We start from the raw sequence: 21,749 nt of genomic DNA on the forward strand, positions 1-21,749 counted from the left end.
GTGGGGTTTTTACCATCACTGCCATTCATGATTCGTCAAAGAAAAAGAATACGTAAAAACGGGAAAACCTCTGGTAAACTTGAGGCGTCGAGAGATATACATCGGCGCGCCAGCGCTGAATCTACCGGATAGACGGACGGCCGGCGTTCTTCGGCGCGTCGCGACGTCGGCAGTCGTGATTCGACCGGCGTCCGTAACGGCGGTGTTGCACTTTGCGCGAACGAACGCCCGAAGAAAAACAAACAGCGGGCAAGGCCGCGCGAGATTGTTTCCCGTGTAAGATCGCCACGTGCTCCAGATCTCCGGCATACATGAAGAAGCTAAATAAACAGCATCTCGTTATTTTAAAAATTAAAAGAGATAAATTCGAATTGGCATCCAATAAAAAGCCGTATCATTCGTATCGTCTTCGATTCACTTCGCGAGACATTTCGTGAGGCTCGTGATCTCAAACTCGTGTACATACGCTTCGGTAATAAAGTAAATGATAACAAATTATTATCGTCCCGAGCTTGAAACAAATTTCTACGGTAGATCGAAAATGTAGGAAGATTCGCAACCCCTCAGTACAAGAAGAAGATAACTACACGTAATTTCATTCGGCAACTTTTCGAGATTGAACTTCAAAATTAAGTGAAATAGACATCGAGTTTCTCTCGTTTCCATCTTCTATATCCAGAGAATTTAATTTATTCGTAGCAAAAAGGAAACGAAGAGAAACTTAAACAGATAAAGAAGAACTTAATGGTGCGTGCAGCAGATCAAAACTTGATTGTATGAAATCAAATTGACGACCGGAGTGAAAGAACGTTGCAATTTCCCTGCAAATTATCGGAAAAGAATCAATTGCCGAAAGTGCTGATCCAGAATGCCAAGGAGTAAAAGACTTTCCAATAAGTACGCGCGCATCAAGTGATCAAGACCGCGATGGCCCCGACGGTGTTGCCCATTCTGTCAAACGGCACGTACTTAAAAGCCATCTACGATGACATTCCGGAGTCGTCCTCGGAGCATTACTTCAATGATACGTACACGGACGTCCTGGGATCCACGGACCTCTCGCCCGGCTCGTATCGGGACTCTCTGTACGTGGTGATCCCGGTGACGATAATCTACGCGGCGATTTTCCTCACGGGCATCATCGGCAACGTTAGCACGTGCATCGTAATTGCGCGCAACAAGTCTATGCACACCGCCACGAACTATTATCTCTTTAGCCTGGCGGTGTCCGACCTGTTGCTGCTAGTGTCGGGCCTACCGGCGGAGATGTACCTGGTCTGGTGCAAGTACCCATACATTTTCGGTGAGGGTTTCTGCGTGCTGCGCGGCCTCGCCTCGGAAACGTCGACGAACGCGTCAGTCCTCACCATCGCCGCCTTCACTGTCGAGAGATACGTGGCGATTTGCCATCCGTTCCTCTCGCAGACCCTGTCGAATCTGTCCCGCGCGATCAAATTGATTCTGATAATATGGCTGGTGGCATTGTTGTTCGCGTTACCGCAAGCCCTGCAGTTCGGCGTGGTCCGGCACATCAAGCATCCCGACATGGTGATGTGCACGGTCAAGAGGATCATTGTCAGCCACTCGTTCGAGCTGTCCACATTCCTGTTCTTCGTGATACCGATGTGCCTGATCACGTTTCTCTACATACTGATCGGCCTCAAGCTCAGGAACTCGAACATGTCTGTGCCGGGCAGAAACGAGTCGATGAGAAACTGCAGACATTATCCCGGAAGATCGTCCAGGAGGGTGTTGAAGATGCTAGGTGAGGTGAGATGCGAGGCTCTCGCGCCATTTCCTCTCCGTCCGCGATGTGTTCAATCTCATCCCCTTTATTTATATTATAAACTTTGAGTGTCAAACTAGTTGAGATAAATAATTATGGGTAAATGGCCAGATCTCTCTTTAGAAACCGATTAATAATGTGAAGGACTCTTAATAGCGAATTTAAATAAATATACAAGAGTAAATTGCTTGTTAATATTTTACGTAAGAAAACGCAACATTGGGAATCGATTGTTTCATGAATCATTTTGTTTTTACGTGAACGATCCAGTAAACCGCAAATAATTATTACACTATTCCAGCCGCGACGCTGTAATGATCGCATGGATTGCTCTTATAAATGCGCATTATTATTTTATGATAAATGTGAAATGTCAATATGCTGTGATAATAACAGTTATTAAAATTGCGACTAATAAAAAATTAATAAATAAAAGCGCAAAATAATTTCTGCACGCGGAAGGTCGATTTATTCCTACCGGGCTACAGTACATAATAATAATTCTACATTTAAGAGAAAAACAATTCCAAAAGTTAATAAAAGTTACCAATTTATTAATCCTATGTTTATATGTTTGTGTGTGTATATATCTCGAGGTATATGAATTTTGTTTTATGCAGCGTGAAATACGTCGCTAAAAATTACATGAAAAAAGTGGTTTATGTGTCTGTTTTATTTAATATTTTAAATGTATCCCTTTTAACCACTGCAAAAAATTTTCGTTGAAAAGTATAGGTCAAACACTAAACTGTTTAGAATTGTTCGAGACTGCCATAAATATCGTGGAATTAATATTAAAACTTTGGCCTGGGGGCAAACTTGATTTCAACGCAACGCAATATGCAAAAGAAGATTATCATTCATGACACTATTAGAGAACACAACAATGCACTCGTTGTGCCCGCGCTGTTTTCACGACTTTGTGGAATTTCGTCAACATAAAAAAAAATGATATTGCTAATATAAGTTAATATATTCAGTTTTAAGTTCAATTTATTTATTTAGAAATTATTAGTCAAGATTTCCTGTTAAATTGTATAAGACTCATATTAAATTTTTATATATTATAAATTTATTTTTTCACTTTTGTTTTTATAGGTATTCTATTTTTATTAATTTTTGCATTTTGCGTTTTCAAGTAATTGCAACATTTCAAATTTTTATATTTTTTATAATATTACACAAATGGACCGATTATAAACGCAATTGTATTGCTGGAGAAAGTATTAATTAATAAATAATTATAATTATTATAATTGCATGTTTTGAAGATTAATTAGAATCAAGATCATCTTGAGGGATGAGAATATCAAGATTACAATAGCTACAGAGTTTTAAGCGATTAAAGTTAATTGTTAGCGAGTAGAGTTGGCTAATTCAAGGTCGTAATGCACGTGTAAACATAACGATCATTCTATTAATTTCCACAGTCTAGCTGATATTAATTTCCATTGCGCAACTAATTCTTGCTCTTACTTCGCTAGTTATTTAGCTAGTTTGATTTTTCTGTTGCACTACATTACAAGTAACAATTACAAATTAAAATGAGATTTAAATTAAATTTTTACTCATAAATCTTAATTACTTCTTAAAAGTTTGAGACTTTGAAAATCTAATTAAAATTGCGGGTGTTACTCTGGACACCGAACTTGAAGTGCGCAATGGAATGTCTACCAAGAAAATAGTACCTAAATAAAACGACACACGTTATTGCATAAATCAATCAATATATCAAATTTTTTCTTAATCTTTCTTAATATTTTTTCATGACTTTTTATGATTTTTACTTATAACTTTTATGTAGATATGTGTTAAAGTGTTATACAAAAAATAAGCGACCCCCATTTATGTAAATGTAAAATTAAAAAAAAATTATTATTTATATTTAGTTTTGAGTAAGAAATATGGAAATACTCTCTGCAAAATCTCGTTATAAAAATATATTTTGAAATTTAGAGGTAAAAAGTGCGGTAATTATATTCAGAATAGGGTCTTTTCTGAATTTTGGTTTTTTTTCGCGGCTCTCTTAGTAAACATCTTTGTTGTTACTTCAATAGTGATAATCAGTCGGAGGAGAATATGTAACGTACCTATTTTTTTCAGCACAAACAAGCTGAAAACCTATTTGTGCTGAATATATGTAGATATTCACATGTGCGTCACGTTAAAGCAGAAAATAGTTGGCATATTGAAAAGTATATGCAGGGTAGGTAGTCCAACAATGAACCAGTAGTACACTATGAACTATTGCGATGTTTCGCGATATTTTGCGATAAATGTGACGTTACCAGATTGTGCTGTTGTCATGCAACGACTCGTATGTAAACCCCTCTTCAACTCCCCAGTCGACCGGCAGATCACGCGAAGGACGGCCGTTTGAGACCACATTTTGTGAATTTTGGGTTGGGTGACAAACTAAGTTTTTTTTTGTAAGTTTTATGTATTTTTCATGTTGTTATATCTATTATTTTTTCCATTATTCTATTATCTTGCGTGTGTATTTGGCTTTATAATTCTGTAAGCAACTTATTTCTGTTGCATTATTTTACCGTATTATTTTGGAGATTATCGTAAAAAATGTTATATGGTCTTAAACCATTTTGTTTTTGATTAGTTATCTGTGTTATAAGTCTGATTAAACTGACTAGTTTCTACAATAAATAATAATCCAAGTGAGAAAAAATCTGATTAAAAATAATAATTTAAATTGTAAGTTGTAAATAATAAAAACGTAACATATATAATTAAGTTAGCTTTAATTTAAATTCATACTATACTAACCTTACTTATCATGTTTCATAATTATCTGTTTCCTAAAAAACCAATTTTAAAACATGATAAAACTATAACTCTAACAATTCACGGCATAAAACATATAGTTTATTGTTAAAAATGGTTAGGTTTATTGTATACACACCCCATTTGACATTGTTTTAAAAAAATTGAAATTGTGGCTAAACTTTAAAAATAACTTACGAGTTATCTTATACAGTAGTCAACTAAATTCATGAACTGTATGCAAAAACACAGATCTCCAACATAATTGAGAGAGATATAAGCCTTTGAAATTTACATGATTCATTGTTGGACTATAATACCTACCCTATACAATTTTATGTTTTTAGAAAACGTAAATATGGTTTTGGCCGTCGCTCGTTATTTATTAAAAAATTATTAACAAATGTAACCGACAATGAGAAGTATAACTGTTTGTGTCAATACTAATAAGGGCCGGTTATTCCAAGTTATTGGCAAACTAACTAATAGTTAAATCATATGTCTATCCTTGTTTTATTTAAAGGAAAAACAAAAAAGATTGCTGATAGGTATGTGTACTTTCAAGTAAAAGAAAATTGAACGCTCGCGTGGAAAGTTGAAGGTTACTTTAAAAAAAATAGATAAAAAATAAGGTAGATTACATATCGCGTCGCGTAAAAGAGTCACGGTCGGTCTCGCTCCGCGTGTACTTGGCGCGAGACACTGCCGTGTCTCTTGATTCTTTGGATTCCTCGATTGATTATTATTATTATTATTGTCGGAGTCACAACAAAGATTTTTATCCAGAGAGCCGCAAAAAAATATCAAAATTCAGAAAAGGCCCTATTCTGGGTAATTACCAAAAATGCAAACAAATTTATAAGGACTTTGTGAAAAAAAAAGTTTTTATTTACGACGTTTATGCATATATTTAGGAATGTTGTTTTGTGTGATATATTTCGAAGCAAGGTACACAGAAGCATATCGTACTTACGACACATAAACTTTGGTCTTCGAATACCTTTTTGGTCTTCGAATACCTTTTTCTGAACATACTACGCACTGGGCATATTCTTACTTGTTTCCCTTAGAGATGCCCGGAATTATGAAACTCGGCGACTCAAAGATACCCTTATATATAATAATTTGGAGCCTAAAAATAGGCTTCCCGTCCTCTAAAGGTTAATAAAATTACTCGCATAGTTATCAATCTCCTTCTATTTGTCAAACTGTCAACGCACAATTTCTACAACGAAAGTTGTTTACGGAAGTACACATCGGCAAAATCAGAATGGGCGTGTTACGATTTCCCATATCTTTCGAAGAAAAAAATTGATATAAAAGTCTTCATAACGACTAAAATTACTCATATTGCAATTAATTCTTTTCACATGTAAAAAAATAACTCTCCAAATATATGATTTTCGTAATGACAACTCGCGGTACGAAACAAACACGATATACGGTAAATTCAATTACCGTTATAAAAAAGAGGCAGCAATGCTAGCAATAAATTGAGATTTAGTTTGTCTCTTCTAATTATACATGTAAATTAATATTTGAACGAAATAGAATGCGCGAATACGATGCGAGATGTATATGACGAATATTTAACTTTGTTTTAATTTTTCAAGTTTTTAGTTTTGCGAAGTAGATTTATGATAACTAATATTAAGTTAATATATTAAGTTGCACTAAAAAAGGTATAATGCATTTATGTCAACCTTTAAAATTTTTTAATCAAAAATTAATTAATTCAACTAATGTTTAGTTAACTAACTAACATGTTTAGTTGCTCGGACTAAATATTTTTTGGGATTAACAGATTTTTTTCTCAGTGAAGTTATTCACTTTACGCGTTCTGAATTAATCTCTTAATTCAGCACGAATCAGCAAATCGATAGTATAAATTGTAGCACGTGCTGTTTACCCATGCATGACAAAAAGAGAGAGAATATGAAAAAAACGCATGGTTAATTGTTTCGTTATTGTTACGATTCGATAATTGTATTATACGTGGACAAACATTGTCCGAACTTATTTCGCAGAGCACGCAAATGCATCTGCATGTGTTATATATATTTACGGTATTGCATGTTGCGTTATTTCTCTGAGTAAACAGATCTGCCGGATAGTATATTACTGTATCGAATGTGCAAACTCTCTCTCGCGATGCAAGAGAGCTCGGTCGTGGTCGGTTATTTCTTCACGATCAATACTTCTTTATGGTGGATGATCGACTGCCGCTTAATTCTACATTTCAAATCAAGATTATTTGCATAGTAAAGTAAAGCGCAAAAATACTCCAATATATAAAAATTGATTGACTATCGACACGAATAGCCGTTGAATTTATATGCTCATTCTTATGATTCCTACGTAGCAGAGTATATTCAGAATCAATATTATTTGTACTTATCCGACCTTTTATTAAATTCGTTTTGAAAGCTAAATATAGCAGGACCTCGTTTAACCCATCAACACATTGGCAGGCATTCTTTCTCTTTAAAGTTTGATAAGATCTGAGTCAGCTGGAATTTATACTTATTTTCTTATTATGTACATACATTTTTGAACGAGCGACGACATTGCGTGTTCATGCTCTTGTCTTCGAGAGATGTCGCCGGTGGTGTAACTTACCGACGATATTCTCTTTCACTGTATTGTTTGTTCATATTTGGACACGCCACTTCAAAATATAAAAAAGACTGTTGCTCTGTTCTTTTTCGCTGCACTTCTGAACTAGTGCAATAAGTTAGAATAAAAGAAAATATATTTGTTTCATTCCAACTTATTGCACTAGTTTAGAAGTTCAGCGAAAACTAACAGGTCTTATGTCATCCGCGAAGAATCAGTTTATTTATTTTTCTCTTATATTTTTATTATACACGTTTTACTAACTTTACTTGATTTTCTTTTAGGTTTAATTGCAACTGTAACATATGATTACCATGAAGATCAAAGTATAAGATTTTATCTTCCCGGAATGGAAAGTTAATTTTCAATTAGCGGGGATGTTACCTCTCTACGTGAATTGTTACGAGGCGCCTCCGGGAGTGAATTTAAGGTCGCATTTAGATTTGGCAGCGATGCGTCGAGTCGACACACGGCGATGCTTTAAAGTAAATCGCGTGTAAACGATATGTAGAACATCTCACTAAGAATGCGGCATTCCAAAGTACGTTTATTTACATACATTATTTTGAATACATTGCTGTATGGTGGGGCGATGTATGTCGGATTAAATGTAATGCGGCTTATAAGCTCACGAGATATCGATTACTAACTGCTAACTGTCGATATGATTACATTTCGTATCCTGCACGTTTCGAATTATTCTTGTTGCCGAGTCGCTCTTATAAATTCCTTCTGCGACGCGCAATTCGCCCTCTCGATTGTTTCACGAAAGATCCCGAATAATTTAACACCTGTGATCGAAGTCGACTCGCTCGAATTGTTCGATCATTGGAAAATTCCGAGCACTAGTAGGATAGGGCACACGTAGAAACTGTTGCGCTTTAATCTTGCGCGTGAGTATACTTTAATCAACCTAACTTCTCTCCGTCAAGTTCGAATAAATAAAGCAATCAACATGATAAGCGCACTGTAATCACATGCATGAATAACATGAAAAATACTACATCGTACACGCATTAAGATAGACCGATGGGGACGTATTTAATTCCTTTTCACTGCCACTTTTAAAGCCAACGATTCCGTGTGTGTCAACCATATTTTTCTAGAGAAAATTGAAACAATTGCTTGAATAAAATGTAGGTACATACAGCGAGAAAAATATAACCAAATGTGACAGGCGTGACATTCTCTTTGATGTATTAAATTATAAATTTTTAAAATACTCGGTAAAGTAATTTGCTGGGAAGATATACTGCAAAGTTCTTTTTAACTATAAATGATTAATAATAACATTATTTATTACTATAATTAATATATTTTAGTACTTAATATGTTTGAGTCAGTATTGCGTAAATATCTTTCATTTACGATAAATAAATTTCATGCATACACAAAATTTATTCGCGATAAGATGAAATAATATTTGCAGTAAAAACAACTAATGATATACGAGTCTTATCTGTCCTTACATGCCCTTGAACACGTAATGTTCTCGTTAAATGTAAGGGTTAACGTAACAGAGAAATGTCTTTCTACGGCCGCGTTTATCTGATGAGGTATCTTCTAGTAAACGCGGTCAACTTGCAATTATCGAAGACACACGCTGAGCGAAAGAAATTACACTTTATCGATACAGCACCAAAAGGTTCACCCATCCAATTAACTTTACCATTCTGTTCATTATGAGGACCTCTGACAGACACGATAAAAGTTAACCGATTGTGTAAATCTAATTAGAACACCCAAATAAAATCTAATTAAATATCGATCATATATAACTTTCGAGACGTGACGATCATTCATGATCATCGCGTCGAAGAGGTGTACATGTAAAATAAAGAAAAGACATACTTACATAAAAGTTTGCGTAGACGTTCGATTTTTAGTTCGTTTGTTTTATCTTCTCGACTCTCTCTCTCTCCTTCGTGAAACTCTATCAAAGTCGCGCGAAGTGTACAATTCTATCAAAGTCGCTCGAAAGAAACGGTGTAATTAGTAATTATCGGAAAGCTCTCCTAGAAAATATTCGCCGATGATCGATAGGAACGCAACACGGTGCATTAGGATGTCGCGTGTACGATGGTGTTGCAGACGTCTCGTATAATTTCGCGCGTTGTAACATCGTGTAAATTGTGTAATACGCTAGGATTTAATTTCTATTATATCATTTTATCATAATATTTGCACGAGTATATGCGCACGCGGTTCCATCCAACGATTTATCATCTTAATGAACAGAAACACGCGCGATAAAATGGATGATAAAATATCAATCTACTTGGTACAGCAAAGATTGTTCGGAAAAATATAGCGCGCGCTACAAGTTGCAATTAGTTTATCGATCGACATCTCGGTAAAGGCACGCGCTCACACGATTTTCATTCAATAACATTCCATGATCCTAACGACTACGAAAACCAGTTATATCCTCGTATCACACTGCTGACTTTTAATTAAACTTTTGATTAAACTGTTTGACTGAAATAGGATTAGTTACCGGCACAGTTTACATTGGAAAGTTGCATTGGAAATTTATATATATGATAATTGTACATTTTATGTACACAATCTGTGATTTAACCGTACATTTATGATCGGAATATATATGTATAAAATAATATAAAAAATAATGACATTACTCCATTAATCAAGCGCAAACATTTATTATATCTGATACCGGTGTTTCATTAGTAAAAGCTTATGTATTATCAAGTACAGAGATCGAATGTCTGTCACTCTAATCGAGCATAATATGGACATTAAATCCAATAATATAATGGCAAATTTATTCTGTTGAACGTACATGCGTTACCGATTGTCAATTGATTGATTGAATTTTTGTGATAGACGCAAATTAGTCGTTATGCAGACAAGGCTATTCATCAATTCTTGACAGTAAAGATTATATCATATTTTCTCAATACACACAATTTAGGTCGAAAAAATACGCGAGAAAAAAAGAAATATTGTTTCTAACACAAATTAAAATTACCTTCAGTTTTTTCGTTAATAACACATTTCTGTTGTGAAAAGATCGATTATAAGCTCGTTATAAAATACATAATCTATGATTATCGTCCGATGATTGTTGGCACAAACATGGCGAAATATTTTTTGCGCGTCTGAATATTCAGTGCACGTGCTTGTGTTTTTCGTGCTGTTGATCGGTGTGGTTGGAAAATACGGGGATGTCATCGGGGAAAAAGACGAATCTATGTCCGTAGGATAAATCGCCGTCAGTTTCCGATAATAGTGAGAAGGATGAATTGCGGAAGCACGTCACGAAAGAGGATAACCATCAGTTGTGGGGTAAACGAGAGGGGATGCTCCGTACGACGCGGATGTTTTTCCAAGATATCACATCGCACACGTGGAGCTATGAAAAATGCTCGCTTTCGGTGGCTCGAGTGATCAAACTGTTCGCACTTGATTATCGTGACAATTCTGAGCTCCCGATTCCCGAAGCTGATTCTTTCGGAAAAAACAATATTTAATTTAGTAATTTGAGTTTCCTACCGAGGAAAAGTGTACAACTCTTGATGTAAATATTTAAACGCTTAAAGAAAATAATGTTATATAAGTAAAATATACCATTTTCGATAACATTATTATTTCTCATCTTTTTTAGATATCTATATTTATAAACACATTTTACATACTTTCATCTTTCTCACCCTCAATGAGATGTATGACTTGCTACAATGAGCACATGCTCCGATGAACACAATGGTCCGATATTGGATCTAATATCTATGTTAATTTGTTGGTTCTTGCGCACATGCATTCGTACATCCGTGAAATATTTTTTATGCCCATGCAATACTTACAAAACTTTATAAGTAGCATGTACGGGGATATATGTATGAAGATTTCGCAATTAGTATAATTTTTGAAAAATAGAAACAAGAGTACCTATTAGTTTATTCCTATAAGTCGATAACTTCGAGATGAAAACAAAACATACGGAATCGATACAACAATGACCCCAAGTTACTCGGCAGGGAAAACGAAGAGAAGAGATACGAGATAGATGGATTACTCTCTTGGTAATGTCCCTATGGGCGAATGAGTCTCTTATAACGGCGATTTTTCCAGCAATATTTTTTTTTAGTATCCGTCGCGAGCAGCGGAAGTTGCCTGTAATAAAGAACGCATTTTTCTATGATGATCGACTCGCAAACTGTTATTATTATTATTTGCACTGATATAAAATGCACGTTGGAGGTTAATAAAATTCTGTCACGTGTAAAAACAAAAAACTCTTAACACGAATAATAACGAGAAGAATAATTTGTTCCAGTAATCATTGAAATTTCATAAATCAGTCATCTGTAAAGATTTTATTATCTAATCACCGACAGAGACGAAATAACAATGTGTCTTTAATTACTTCGTCAAATAAAATAAATTATTTCATCATTATTGTTTATCATTGTTTATTATTGTTTATCAGTGTTTATCATTATTAATTTTATAATAAAATTTGCAATGAAAAATTACAATTCAAATAATATAAGATAATCCGTGATAACGTCAACATACTCTGCATGCGTAACATACGCACGTCATGCGTCTGAACTGATCAATAGTAGTTCATTGTATTCAAGCAGCCGACAATGCCTAAATGCTTTCACAAAATTCTGCAAATCACATATTAGATTCAAATTATTCCGCTTGCGTTGAATATATCATAACGAGAAAGAATAATAATAATTAAATTGCTATAAAATTGAAACATACGAGTTAACGTATCATGTTATTTTGCTTTTTGCTTCTTTTTCTAATTATTATTAATTATTAACTATGTAACGACAAAACTAAAAATAACTTAATACACCTTGAATTATTAATTATTCACACCATGTTATACAATTCTATAAGTGAACTAATTGACGATAAGTGTTTGCATGTTGTGTGCACGTAACGAGGAGTATTACACATAACACGACAAAAAAACAAACCTGTTTCTTCGCTGATATATTACTCATTAATTTCGCATTATGTAAATAAGCTATAAACCGTCCGTATATTCTTCGTTTATTATTTACCTCGTTTTAGATAAAAATATCACACTCATGTATCATATAAGATTCAATTACATTCTAGCAAACTATACGTTGTCCTTTACGAATTATTATTTAATAAGTACAGTATATTCTCCGTTAAAATTATCTTGTAAAATATTATTCAGCATGATAATTTAGTTTGAAAATTATTCACGTGACAAATTATGTTCAAAGTAAGCTTGTCGAATGGTACTGCGCAGTCATTATGCTTTAGTATATCTCGAATGCATGTGTATCGTGTTTACAATGTAAATTCTGTCTACGCAAGTTTAATAAGGTCAGCCTTTCAACACACGATTTCATCACGATGATGTGCTTCCTCTTGTGCAGTTAATAGTTAAAATTGCCAAACTTTCTGTCAACTTTAGCGCTATTTGCGACAAGATCCCACGTTAAATTCTACGTTAAGTATAATAGATTTAACCAAAAACAAAAGCGCACATTAATCATAAATGATATAACGTGTATTGCGCAAACGATGCTGAAAATTTGTCATCTATCCCACGACTTTTTTCCCCTAACGGAAAAGCGTGCGAGTAAAACGGAAATTGATCAGATTGAAGAATATCTTCCGCTTTCCGTTTTCTGATATACACCTACAACACATTGGACGCTAAGATATTTAAGATCCTTCATTTATATACTGCACTTTTATCATTGAAATATAATTTGCTATTAAATAAGAGCTCACACAATTATAAATAATTTATACATATTAATAATTGAAATGTTTAAACAAAAGTTAGGAAATTTGTGAGTTAATTAATATGAGAGAGAAATCGAAAGAAAAAAAGATCGAAATATATGCTTGAAATTATCTGAGTGATCTAATTTATGTGAAAAATTAGAAAGGTAAATGGCGTTGCCTAAAAAGTAGGTTACTCTGATTATTCAGACGACTATAGATATTTTCTGTCTTCTTTTTTTTGTCTCTAAAAATATAGCAATTAAAAAGATTTTTATAAAATTGTTTATTTTATTTTTATAAAAGTTATTGTTTAATGTATACAGGGTGATTCAGAAATACTTGTACAAACTTTGGAGACGAGTTCTCCACACATAAACAAGAAAAAAACGTTATATTATATATATTGTATATGTCCGGAAATGTCTGGTTTATGAATTATAACCGAAAGATTACATTTCAGGCCTGCACGTTTACTTGGCCTAAATCCATTAGATTTTTATCTGTGAAGACACTTATAGAAGCTCTAGTTTATTCAAAATTACAAATAAAGAGACCTTTACCAACGCATCATGCTTGCGAAGCCATCTGCAACCGGGATCTTTGAAAGAGTGCGACAATCCATGATCCATCGTGTCTATGCATGCATTGAAGCAGGTGGAGGACATTTTAAGCATTTGTTATAAATTATAAGTAGATAAACAATTGAACTGAAGATGTATTACATTGGTCATAGATGTATTTGGTTAGTTTTTGTCGAACGTATCTTTCGATTATAACTTATAAATTAGACATTTATGCACATATGTATATATGACATTTTTTCTTGTTTATGTGTGGAGAAATCATCTCCAAAGTTTGTACAACTATTTTTTAATCACTCTATATATATATATATACATATTTCTGTAGTGGCGAGATCCGAGATCAAATCCGATAAAAAATTATTGGATTTTATTCGATCATCATCTCTCGGAAAGAAAAAGCACGAGAGGTATCGTGCCATGAGCACCTTTCTATAGAGAGCCATTTGGAATCGGCGTTAAATTGTAGGTCTTTGATGCATACAGTTATATGCAGAAAGATCACGATACTCAAAATCGAGCAAAACGACTAAGAAGATATATTTCTATAAAATCTATTATTATATTTCTAATTTATTTTATGAAACGTATTATTTACTGTACAGTAAACGTATTATATTTACGTAAAATAAATTTTAATAAATAAATAGTTAACTAAACAGGCTCTCAATATTAAAATTAATAAATAACAAGGAAAAAGTGGGCTGAGAGTCAAATATGTAGTTAGTTGTTAATTAATGTTATGTGACATTTAATTAACAATTTAATAGAAAGTTATAAATTGTGTATCTCAACTCTATTTTCAGCCATTTTCATAGAAGCAGTAAGACAGATACATTTTAATACTAGGTATACAGAATTATTTTCTACAAAAGAAGTATCATTTTTAGCATATTAATTTTCTTATATGTTAATGACATATATATAGCACTTATATTTACTCTTATTTTATTTTTGTTTACTGTGTCCCTTGTAATAAGTTATGAATAAAAGGCCAGAATTGCCAGAAAGAGGAGTAGTTATATTACAAAGTTGCATAATACCATAATTATGGACGATTGCTCGTAATGATACTTGCACGAAATAATGGATATAGCAAGTAGAAATAATATGATATAACATCGGATAGGAATAATTACGTATAAGCGCCACTCATTGCATAAAGATTTCTTTTCGCATGGTAATCAAGTGGTTCAAAGTTCTAAACGTGATTTGCAAAGGAAAATACGTAGATCGGAAAAATCCAGAGACCACAATAGACGTTTCCTTCGGGGAGATATACTTATTCGATATTTTTCTAAAGTAATCCATGTCTTAACAAACAAAACTTGTTGTGCCTGCCTGTCGCATAAAGATTTATAATAAATTTTGCTTCCTCATAGAGGAAGCTTTGTTTTCGTATAAAAAGATTTTTTTTAGTTGCTGCTGCCAATGTGTTCAGAATGTTCTGAAACGTCGAAAAATCGTAATTTTAAAAAATGTCCTGTGTGTGTATGTATGTGTGTATGTATGTGTGTGTGTATGTGTGTGCCAAATTTACCGAAATTTCTATAACTCAAGAACTGATTTTAACCAAATCTTGAAGAATTATATATAAAATAGAGGTAGAAAAGACTGAAGAATATAATAGAATTAGAATAATTGCCAATATTATAAAACTTTAACCCTTAAAGACTACACTTCAGGTCTCAACCGCTTAAGACTTCTTAAAAATTGATGCTTTTGGACAATTTTTAGTATTAATTACACAGGCACACAAAAAAAATATGCGGAGCCAAAAAAGCGACCTATATAGCATTGTAGTATTGGTCGAGCATAGTCAAAATCCAAATTTTTGGAATTTTCTGCTTACCAGAAAATTCCTTAACCTTTTTTTTTATTTGACCTTGAATTTTGGGTTTAGGTTGAATTCTTCCAAGTTGGCTACTAAACATCTGAAATCGTTTTTTTGAGCTGTAAAATGGATTTTGTTATAGCTTTTATGTTAAAAAAGATTTTCTCGAGTTTTGGTCGCAAAAAAAATTTTTTCGCAAAAGTTATTAACAATAAAAGTATAATGTTACAATACGATCAACATTTTTCTCGTGAACGTCTAAACGGATTTTAACAATTCTGACGTCAATTTTTTTATTTATAAACGTACATTCTAGAAATATGCTTTTGGATATAGGTCGCTTTTTTGGCTCCGCACATTTTTTTTTGTGTGCCTGTGTTATTGGCAACTTTTCTAATTCTGTTATATTTTTCAGTCATTTCTACTTCTATTTCATTTATAATTCTTTAAGATTTGGTTCATTAGACCCAGCTTTATACGCGATTAAAGGTTCATATGCGAAGTCCATATATAGACCATGTAACCTGAACTCCCAAAGTCAACATCGATTTGATATTGCGTCAGTTATAAAACCCCACTTGTCCTACTAGGCTGACCCTTTTTCAATTCATAAAAAGGTTAAATTTAAAATAGAAAAAAAAGTTCAAATTAAAAACTTGCACATTGCTTCCTCATAACAGATCGCTACCATTGCTCCTATTTTATTTCGCTCATAAAGCTTCCTCTATGAGGAAGCCAAACTAATAAATACTAATAATTATGTATCAAATAAAATACAAGCTTCCTCATAAGAGGTACTTTGTGAGCGAAATAAAATAGGAGCAATGGTAGCGATCTGTAATGATGAGGAAGCAATGTGCAAGTTTTTAATTTGCACACTTTTTTTACGTTAGTTGCACATCTCAACTTCTTATTCCTAACGTATGTCATCGCGGAAAAAGAGGATTAGCTATTATAAGAAATTTAGTTGTAAAATAAGGATAACTAACATTTTTGCAGCGTTAGCTATAATTTAGCACTAGTAGTAAAACTTTAACAAAAGGTTTTGCTATTATTGTTAAATTATAGTTCTTGCTGCAAAAAATGTTAGTTATCCCTATTTTACAACTAAATTTGCTATAGTAGCTAATCCTTTTTTTACGGCATAAATTGAATCATAGTAACTTCTTTATAGAATTCTGTATATAGCATTTCCTCTCTCTTTAAAGACAGCGAAATGTAACTTCTTATTGTGTAAATGTATCGACTTAAACATATAATAGCCAGTACTTCATTAATATTTTTTAAACCATAAATGCTGTACACAATCTTTTATTTACTTAAAATTATTTTTAGACATTTATTTTCACATATTATTTAAATTATGAAATTTTTAATTATAATTATATTACAATTTAATTCTTTGACATTGATTATAATAATTAATGTCAAAGAATTTTATGTTGTACAATTTTATGGCAGTATTGTACATTTTTTAAAGTTTTTATTAATTTTGACGAAGCAAATACATATATCGCATAACTTCTGACATTTATAGCCCACGTTAATTGATACTGTATTGCAACGTTAAAGAAAAATATAATCCGATACAGCTGCAAATTGAATTACACGCAAATATTCTGTTGTTTTGGTAATAAATAAAACTAATGTAATTATTTCAGCGAATACTTTTCGGGATACAAGAAAATAAACTGACAACGTGTTATATTCATTAAACTTACACAGCGCGAATAAAACGCGCTTTCAATAAAGTTCTTTGTAAAAACGCATAATAAGATTGATGTCGGAAAGTGACAATGCAGTAATTCAAACAATATTCTCATCGTGATCAAGGATGTACTTTTGTTTTCAAATCGATTTAATATACACACGCAATCGCGATATACATCGGACGCGTTTAATATAGTTTTTAAAAAACGTACCAAGTAACATAAATAAATAATAATGTGGAAATTATAACATATTATAATGTGAAAAAAATTCAATTACTAAATTCTCATGTTGCTCGCTGGAAAATTCAATTATAAAACTATTTAGTAATATCCCACTTGCGTGAAGAACAACCGTATTTTGCTCCATAAAAATGCACAAGCCATTAATGCGATGGAAAATGCATCGGTCACTCTACGATACGCTTTACGACGTACTTAAATATAAGGTTCAAATCGTTACAGTGTGCTTTGTAATTTCCACTGAAAAAGTGATATTATGTAATTTAGTAATAAATTGAGTTAAATTTTATTAACGGCAAATTCCATTTGCATTAATTCTACAGATCCTGCCTAATGCAAGTTATTAACTCGTTGCGATATTTGGAACGTGTTATTCTACGTTTATTGGTCCACGCAAAAGCTCTTTAACCTCGCAGAAATATTAAATTTATCCGAATTAAATTTATCCAATGCCATCTACTTTTATCTCTCTATCACTGAAAGTAAAATGCTTATATAGCAATATAGCTTTTGTCACCTCGTTGTATTTAGTGCGTATTTATTTTAATGCGAAAGCAGTGGAATCCTTGTACATGCCTGTGTACATGACCGTGACACTTGTCTGACGTTCAATATGCTATTAATCTTAATGCTTAATGCCACTTAAACATGCACTTTCAAAATCGTTAACATTGTAAATGCATAACGTCTACCGATACTGACATTTGATCAACCTAGCTATCTAACGAATAACAATCAGTTACTTAAAAAATGCGGAATAATACTGATGATACTTTATTCATCACAAAGATATAAAATAAGTATTATGTAAAAAATGATATTTTTTTCTGACTATTATATATTATTCGAAATATTTGTTGCAGTCGCTGTTGTGATAGCATTCTTTATTTGTTGGGCTCCATTTCACGTGCAACGATTGATCGCTATATATGGCACTAATACAGAAGATCACATCACATCGAACGGCCCATGGATGGAGTTCGTTTACCTTCTAATGACCTACGTGTCAGGCGTTTTATATTACGTGTCCACTACAATCAACCCAATCCTTTACAATATTATGTCGAACAAATTCCGTATGGCGTTTATGGTGAGCAAAACAGAAACCTTCACAATGTATTTCACTAGAGTCTTTCTCTAATCAGAGTCCGGCCAACTTGCAGTTCTAGCAAAATTTTGCGAGAGAGAAGGATATACATATTTACTGTTTGCTTTCTCTTCCTTTCTATGTTTCCTTTCTATCTCTTTCTCTTTCCGTACGTCTCTCTTGCTTTTGCCAAAAAATGGCGAACCTGCAATCAAAAGTTGCTACCGTATGGCCAGACTCTGATTAGAAGGATACTAGTATTTCACAAAGAATAAAAATTACATAATAACAACTTTAAATTAACAATTTAACAAGTGTCGTGGAACAAGTGTTGGTATATTGAACGAACATATTAGAACATTGCAGACACAATAATTTCCAAAAATCTTCAATTCATATTTTTTTTAGTAAATAAACTTTTTTTCCCAATTATTGTTATAAGTGAATCCAGTCTGATCCATTCCAGGAGACATTATCGAAGAGCTTCAGACTCCCTGGATTGCCAGCACGTAACGAGCAACGATCCTATTCCAGCTTGTCGCGATCCCAACAAAGGACCATCGGTGCTTACGGCTCAAGGATGGCGGGGACCGATGGAGGCATAATTGTCGACAGCATGGAAGGTTCGGGGAATTCCATGGAGGAGAGTCAAAAACGGCCCGTAAATGATGCAGAAAACCCACTGGTATCTACCAGCGTTCTGGGTACAACTCGGACAAACTCGATACGAAGCGGACACGCTAAAGAAACGAAGAATAACAACGACGTCTCATCAACGAAGAACAGTCTGCGATCACCGAGCAGCGAACGTCACAAAGATCGGTCGATTCGCAGGAGTCAGAAGGGTTCGTGGACTAAAAAAACGAGTTACAAGAATGTGACCAGGATCGACAGTTCCGAGAAGAAGTGGTGGAGATTCTTTAAGTGGCTGCCCGGCTTGAAGGTCCTCAGGTTTCCCAGGGGTTCGACCGTACCGGAAGATCACGTGTTCGACGAGGCCGGAAATCCTCGCGAGGAGCTGTCGATGACGATGTGGAACGTCCGCGATAACAACGAACAACGACCCGTGTAGAACACGGATATTTTCGCGATTCGAGATCTTCGAGAAGACTGACTTTTTTTTCGTCGATTTCTCTGCATTATTCATGTCGACGAAGCAACGCCATTATCTAACGACCTGGAGATGATGATAGCGCTGCACGACTTTCAACTCTGCGACGGCGATCTGAAAGCGAGGTCGTTTAAAGTTTGAGGATTTCTTTAGGAATGGAGAAGACTGAGATAAATGATGCTTGTAACTTGTAACTCTATCTCATGATTAATTTAACAACGTCCTAATGGGTGTCCAACGAACATATAGAAAGTAGAGAGACCTCTAGAAAAATCTATAAAATCAACGTGCTGATTTATTACAGGGTGCTTCAAAAGAATATTAACACTTATATAAAAGTAACTTTTTTACAGAAACAGAACTGATAACACAAGATATTGTATAATGTATTTTGTCTTCGAAAAGTCTCCATTTGTTCACCGGGTGGTCTCCAGTGGTCTCTGAGAGACACATTTCTTTGGATATTAATTGTTGCAATCACATTTGCAATTTTCCTGAAGACAAAAAATACATTTGTTACTATGATATTTTGTGTTATCAGTTCTGTTTTCTTTAAAAAAGTTACTTCCACATGAATAAGTGTTAACATTTTTTTTTTTAACACCTATTTGCCAAAACGAGTTTTGCGCAATTTTGTACGACTGCTGAATGCTAGCATCCAATGTTGCATAAAATCTAATAAATCCGGAGCATCGAAAGAGTAAACATGTCAGAAATATTGCGATTCGTATATCATGGTAAGTCAATATATAAATCAAATACCATACTGCTATTCGACTCTTGTAAATCTTCTCGAGACGCATTCTCATCAAGCATGCGGTCATTGATCATTAGAGTGAGATTTTCTCATAACTCCAATTTATTAAAACTTGAATAATAAACACAAGTATACGACAAGTACACGATGAGTTATGCTTTTTAATTTTGTGAATTCTCTTTGATATCCAATATGGATATTTACTGACGTTAAAAATAAAAGAATATGCAACAAAATTTTATTTCTAAAGCGTTGGGGAACTGAATCCAAACTTGATCTAATTTCTTTTTTGTCCATTGTTTTTGGAAAAAAAAAAATTGTTGCCAAGTACGGAAATATCATAATAAGTGTTTCAATTATTATCGACCATTGTACATAAGCCATTCTAACAATTAAGTCGACTGCATGTTTAAAGCAGCTATATGCGCGCGTAATGTATAATGTAAAATACGCGCTCCAAGTAAGTTATGAAATCAAGTAAAAGCGATCATTTCGGATAACCCGGTTTCATGGACGTGTCAGGCATCTTAAAACGCGTCGCGTGTACGTGTTTTTGACATTGCGTGCCGCAAATTGCACGAGCTACAACGACATTTAATTTCTAAATAAAATCTAAATGCTCTCTTACCTGGAAATGTTTTCCTTGTAAAAATATGCTGTAAAAGTTAATTCAGTTGACCTGATAAAATTAGTACAATCTACACGTTTCGAGCTTCCCCAATAGCAGAGTAACGTCAGATGACGTTTTAATGACGTCTAATTGACGTCTTGAGACGTCTCTAGACGTCATAATTAGACGTCATCTTGCTACCTGGGTTATTGCAGATTAAAGTCTGCAAATGTTGCAGAGGCAGATCCTTTCGTGTTATTCGTGGAATGTAATGCTGTAGAGTACAATTTAATGTAAGGTACCGTGGTTCTTCTCATATCGATTGAATTTTTATAATGTGATATTATTTGTTATGTAAATAATATAAGTATAAGTCGTTAACTGTAAAATTCTTTATTTATTTTTATCCGCGTGTCTTACTGAATGTTGTTCGTAACTGTATATGTATCGATATCTTCAGGCATCGATATTTTTGATAATTACAGATGGACACCTGTAACACGTGTCTGAAATTTACCTGTTTTTTTTATTCTCTTATTCCCTTCAACTAATCGCAAATTAATTCTATTTCATAAAAGCAATTCTGTTAAATTTCTCATATACATAACGCATCGTTTATAATTTTCTATTAATTATAAATATTAAATAGTACGATATATATATATATATATATATATATTCGTACTCATATCCTTGAAAATTATTTTGAGAATCCCAGCGAAGTCACAACCAGATAAAATTATATCTTTTATATTTTGACAGTTGAGCAGGAACATGTTTGAGTTGGCGGAAAGTAATTCTCTGAAACCGCACGTGTGTGTAGATAATTCAGGAGAAAATATATATTCTACATTTTAAAATACATTTGCACACTACGTACCAA

General features: G+C 33.6%; 1 protein-coding gene across 2 annotated transcripts; it reads left to right on the forward strand.

Moving 5' to 3' along the window:
• Window positions 1–187: 187 nt before the first annotated feature.
• Window positions 188–21,382, forward strand: LOC112462317 (pyrokinin-1 receptor). 2 transcript variants are annotated; one of them, XM_025028046.1, is made up of 4 exons: window positions 188–589; window positions 700–1,765; window positions 18,165–18,391; window positions 18,855–21,382. In XM_025028046.1, exons 2-4 carry the CDS (start codon window positions 928–930, stop codon window positions 19,458–19,460), a joined length of 1,671 nt encoding a protein of 556 aa, XP_024883814.1. In that variant the 5' UTR covers window positions 188–589; window positions 700–927; the 3' UTR covers window positions 19,461–21,382. The 2 variants fall into 2 exon arrangements, with proteins under 2 accessions (XP_024883814.1, XP_024883806.1); XM_025028038.1 differs by having other exon boundaries at window positions 188–1,765.
• Window positions 21,383–21,749: the final 367 nt, after the last annotated feature.

The sequence above is a fragment of the Temnothorax curvispinosus genome, unplaced genomic scaffold (genome assembly GCF_003070985.1).
Source record: "Temnothorax curvispinosus isolate PA1 unplaced genomic scaffold, ASM307098v1 QBEX01001321.1, whole genome shotgun sequence".
NCBI classification, from domain to species: domain Eukaryota; kingdom Metazoa; phylum Arthropoda; class Insecta; order Hymenoptera; family Formicidae; genus Temnothorax; species Temnothorax curvispinosus.

Bases quoted from the DNA above. Each gene is read 5' to 3' on its own strand.
- LOC112462317 (XM_025028038.1), top strand. From the start codon at position 928: ATGGCCCCGACGGTGTTGCCCATTCTGTCAAACGGCACGTACTTAAAA. The intron at 1,766-18,164 runs GTGAGGTGAGAT...TATTTGTTGCAG, and splicing joins GAGGGTGTTGAAGATGCTAG to TCGCTGTTGTGATAGCATTC. The intron at 18,392-18,854 runs GTGAGCAAAACA...GATCCATTCCAG, and splicing joins AATTCCGTATGGCGTTTATG to GAGACATTATCGAAGAGCTT.